Here is a 5434-nt window from a genome sequence, read left to right on the forward strand (position 1 = left end):
ACGAGGGCAGCCGAGAAAGATTTTTGGGTTGGGTGTGGGTTCTCTCACAGTTAAAAAATCGGTTGAGATTTACAAAATCTTTATGTGTGTACCCCCCAGAAGTATGATTTCACAAACCCACTACATAGCATTTAAACGACAAACTGACAGTTCTGACAAAGTCTTAAAGCTATGACTGTGATGTCAGCGTATTCTCTTCGTTACCATCACTCCATATATGGACTGCAGACTCAAGGATTAGTCATTTCAGAGATTGATTTTTTTACTGATATAACTACTGCATGGTGTTTTGATCTTTGTCGTCTAATGATGTCTTATGTTTCTTAAGTCGTTATATCAAAGATAATATTGCAGATCTTTTGAAAATGTTTGCATGTTTTTCATTATGTACCATAGAAGGCATGCCAGGAGACATATTGTAATGTGTGGGGGGATTGTCTGGATTCTGGAAATATAAATGTACTTTTAAATAGGAAAACATCTCTGTAATATAACTAATATATAAAATATGATGTTTCTACAATTGACAAAGCCACTCTCTCTCACACACACACACACACACGCACACACACACACACACACAAAAGACCATTTCATCCATTAAAGTACTTTAATGGACGTAATATGAAATGTACAGTAATGTCATGTAGTTTAGTCAAAAGGCAGCTGAGCAGTTGAGTGGTAGTACTGTAGATGTAGCCGTCTGCTTGGCTGTCAGTAGAAGACCATGGCGTATGGACGACTGTCCTGCTCCTCACACCCACTCACATGGTCAAAGGCCCATGTAGATGGGACAACGAAACTGAAAGGGCCCGCTGTGAAAACAGCAATACTCAAGTCAACATTCAGCATCAACTCATTTTGCTATTTTGTAATTTTGGCAGAGGACCAAAGAACATGGAGATGAAGATTTCCTTTTAAAATAATAATTTAGTATGCTAATCTTAAACTGTATACGGGAAACTGACCATATCAACTTATCACCATGATCGTACTAAAACTTTTACTTACAGTGCATGATGGCCACTCTATCTTGTCCAGTCACATCCCGATACATCTGGTCATGTGTCAGACCCCAGCCTGTTAGAAAGAGTTTGAAACCAGTTACGTGTCGGCATAAATCATCAGTTTATGGTGAATTCCACAGGTTCTCAAACTCTTTGGGCCTAAGGCCTAGTACCGACAGATTATGATGAATCAATGATTATGGTGAATGTCACACACCTCATTATAGACTATTATCATGAGTGTACATTCCAGCCTCGGAGCCAGAGAGCAACGAGTGGGGGGGCTATGAGCATCGATGGGGGGGGCACCTGTCGGGGGGGGGGGGGGGGGATACTGCAAAGTATCTACTACAGAGCACTCTGTTTGGGGGGGCACAGAGACCTGTTTGGGGGGGCCTGGACCCCTATGGCCCCCCCCCTGATGCCGAGCCTGGTACATTCTCTTATGTCTATATATTTTCTACACATAAAAAGTGTCCATGTGCCAAGTACAAAATAAAGGGAAGTGACATTATTCACAGATTAGGAAAGGTGATCTTTGGTCACTAGACTTGTTTAGCAGGTGCAACATACTGCAGGCCAACTGTGCCAATAGATGCCAATAGATCAAAAAGGATCATTTTCTAGTTTAAGCAAGGTCATACCTTGGTCTCCCTCGTCATCGTCTGCTGATGACTTAAGATTCTCCAGGAGGTGTTCAAGAGTCCAGTCAGATGGGACAGGGGAACTGGAGCCAGGGCCAGCTGTGACAATTACAGCAACACTCATGTCAAAAAAGTGACATTCAATATTCACTCATTTTGTCATTCAAGTCACTCATCAATGTCAGTGACTTTGTTTTCTTTACATAGATTGACCCTACTTGTACACTTTAAAGATCTCTGAAATTGAGCCTTTGGTTCAAAACAAATACCAAGTAGGCCTAGCCACTAATTGTGATTGGAATAACTAAAATGTTTTACTGCAAGGACCAGGACAGGACCATCTTGTCTGGTCATCTCCCTCCACATTTGGGCATTAGCCACAACCCAAACTGTTAGGAAAGGTTTAAAAGTGTATCTGTGGCCAGGAATGATCCATGTTATTCTATATTCTATTATATAAACTAGCTAAAGTTATAGCCTAAGTTATGCTTTTTGTGTTCTTACTTGCTGGTTCATCAGCCTGAAGATCCAATTCACCATGCTGAGGATTCTCTCCAAGCTGAGTGTTCTTCATGCTTGCCATATCCCTTGGTTGTTTAGCAGGGTCCTCTCCAGCCTCAGTGTTCTCCATTATTACCTCTGCCTGACCCGCTGGTTCAGCAGGCTGGAGAACCACCCAGCGTGGCTTGCGCTTCTCTTCAAAAGCCTGCACGGAAGACTTAAATCTTTCCTGGAGTTCTGCGTTAGCAGGTGCGCCTTTAGCAATACGGTTTAGCTTGCTCGGCTTGGCGTTAAGCCCAGAATAGGCCCAGGTCGGTTCTCTCTCTTTTGCCGACTTTCTCTTGGCCATAGCAGAGTTGCAACAGATCCGGTGGTTCTTGGTTCTCTGTCGTCTTCGCTTTGGTCTTAGCCGGTGTCTGATGGTGTTCAAGAGGGCGCTCATGGCTCCCAAGAAGCAACCATTCTCTCCTCTAGCTTCACCACTCACTTCCATCTTCGGCCAATATGAAAAAATACACTCCTCCTTTGTCCTTGGCAGGATTACCAATATCAAATAGGTGAATCAATGAATGATTTGTGAAATCTCCAGCAGAAAGCTCTCTCTCAGTGTTATTGTGACATTATCTCTGGTGTAGCCAGGTCCAACTGATTCAGGGTTTTACCTCAGGATTCTACTTTAACCAACATTCTAATGATGGTACATTCTAGAACTCAACTTAATATGTTCTAGAATATGTTGAGAAGATTCCAAATGATGATGCCCGAAAGCATTCTAGAACTCAACTTGAAACAGTGGTCAAGTCAAGTGATCCAGGCCAGGCCAGGCCAAAAGTCAAGACTTTTGCATGGGTTCAAATACTTATTCTCCCCACTGTATAGAAAATGTAACGCAACAGGGTTGACCTAAAGTGCTTTATTTTCTCATTTCATAATTTGAAATGAGAAAATAAGAAAAAATATAGCTGCAAGCAGCAATGAGGGGGCCAAGCAGTAGGCTGGAGTAACCACGGCAACTCAACGTTGTTAGCTCAATGCAGCAATTACATATGGCCATAAGCCATCAGACCAAGTTTCATGTCTCGCACGTCAAAAGTTACAAGCCAACTTGCGTTTTTGCTAATTGCAGCTATCCTAGAGGTCAAAGGTCACCAAATTTCTGGTTCACCCTACATGTCTATTCCAATGGAGGAGAAACAGGATTTCTTAAACAAATGTAATTTACAAAGACATCGTACCACACTGAAAACTCATGTTTTGTCACTAGCGACCTACATCTGTCCTCTGTCAAATACAGTTGCATTTTCAGGTCTGAACAAAACCGTTAATGAGTTATTTAGGCAAAAGTCTAAGGTACGTGTTGTTTTCGATGGTTCCTCCTGGCTAGTACGAATGAAACAGGCAGGGGGCAAAACTAGCATAACGTTTAAGCTATGTATTTCCCATAACGTCAATATTTGACAACATAACATGATTGGTTACAGGCGAACGATTATACTTCTGAAGACAAAAAGCAACGCGTGAATTAAACATGGTCGGAAGATGATCTATGTCACGATTAGTGTTGATCGGACAAAATGTGTGACCTGTGAAGCTTTAGTTTCACTCTCGCTAAAATCCAAAATGGCGGAAAATCTATCATGGCGGAAAATGACGTCATAGGGTGCGTTGAACTTGGGCAGGTCCAAAGATTCCAACGATACCTGAGTTTTGAAAATCGGACCAACGCACGCCCAACTTTGGTCTGTTGGTGGCGCTAGAGAGTTTGAGGTGCTGACATGAAACTTGGTGACATGAATCATGAGACTGTCCCGAATCAGTGTGCCACATTTTCAAACTTTTCACCAGTCGTTTCTATGGGCTGCCATTGACTTCCATGTCAGAATTATAATAAGAACACTAAGAAACACAATAGGTGCCTTTGCAGCTTTGCTGCTTGGCCCCTAATAAAAACTCTCATTAAAACCTGCTATTATGTGTGGCGGTGGATGATTCAAAAGTGGTGCTCAATCGGGCTACAGCTCGGTGGCATGGGGCAACATTTAATAAGCCTCCCTTGAGTATCATTACAGCCTTTAGAATCAGTCATTTGCTTAATTGTGGATTTTTGGCTGAGGAATTAGAGCAGTGGCTTTGTTGTTTAGCACTTCACAACACACATCTTTGCATCAGCCTCAGGCCCCTAGTGATTGACATTTCTTAATGGGGAAATGTTTAGCTAAGACACGTGTTAGTTTTGTGTGTTTGGGAGCAAATATTTATGTGAGCACCCATCTCTCTCTCTCTCTGTCCCATAACTCTCTTTGTGTCTCTATCTTTTGCCTGTCTCTTGCATATTCATGCGGGTAAGTGCGTGATCAATAATGCATTCTGTGCTGCTCGACTGGCCCACTTGTCTTTAACATGGAGGCTGAATGAGTGGGTGGCACAGCCGTGAGCAAGATGTATACGGGCTGATTCCTCCCCTCTTCCACTTCCCCCTCTTCCTCTTCCTCCTCCTCTTCCCCCCCTCTACTCTTCCTCCTCCTCCTCCTCTCTCACTGTAGAAGCCTCTTCTAGGCCTCTTCCCTCAAGGTCACTCCAGAGTCCAGTATTGTCCCCTCAGTACACGTGTGGCATTGCGAGCTCAGTACTCTCAGCGCAGAGGCAACGTCCACCTGATACCTCCCTCCAGCACCCCCTTTTGACTGACAGCTGGACGCTCGAGCCTTTCAGCGTCGGCCGATTAGCTGGCCGGCGGGACCGTTTACCCCCTCCTCTCCGACAGCATCACCTCTCGTCGGGTCACACCTGTCTGTCCACAGGTCGGGCCTCCCAGCCCTTGATTGGAGGAGCCAGTTTGGAGGCTCATATATATTTCACCGGGGTAGTGAAGGTTGATACACAGCGGGAGGTTCCAGTGTTCTGGGGTGTCACGGTCTCACATTGCAACATCGATTAGAAGAGTCCGGTGTGCCGTGGTGTCAGAGAAGTGAAGGTTCCTTTATCGTAAAAAGGCCGGTGCAACAGAGGTCGCATCTGTGGCCACAAAACACCAGTCAAACCACCAGCATATGGGAGTCTGTGTTTAATTATAGCAGAATTCCCCAGTGGTGGCTCCTGGTGAGGAATACCTGATGTGCATGCAAATGTGTGTGCAAATTAACTTTGATTTACAGCATCTCTCTCTGATTGCACAGGTGTAAATTAGCATCTACCAAACATGTAGCAGGGTGCAGCACATCAGGTTTCATGTGGCCGCTGCTTGCCGCGGAAAAGAAAAAATATTAATATTTCTCAAGTTGC

At 44.1% G+C, this 5434-nt stretch overlaps 1 protein-coding gene across 1 annotated transcript; it reads right to left on the reverse strand.

Annotated features, from left to right (window-relative positions):
• Window positions 1-652: 652 nt before the first annotated feature.
• Window positions 653-2540, reverse strand: LOC134063451 (uncharacterized). The gene is made up of 4 exons (XM_062518932.1): window positions 2156-2540; window positions 1652-1750; window positions 1012-1080; window positions 653-815 (listed from the first exon to the last, which is right to left on the reverse strand). The coding sequence occupies exons 1-4, from the start codon at window positions 2499-2501 to the stop codon at window positions 715-717; spliced, it is 615 nt and encodes a 204-aa protein (XP_062374916.1). The 5' UTR covers window positions 2502-2540; the 3' UTR covers window positions 653-714.
• Window positions 2541-5434: the final 2894 nt, after the last annotated feature.

The sequence above is a fragment of the Sardina pilchardus genome, chromosome 18 (assembly GCF_963854185.1).
Source record: "Sardina pilchardus chromosome 18, fSarPil1.1, whole genome shotgun sequence".
Lineage (NCBI taxonomy): Eukaryota > Metazoa > Chordata > Actinopteri > Clupeiformes > Clupeidae > Sardina > Sardina pilchardus.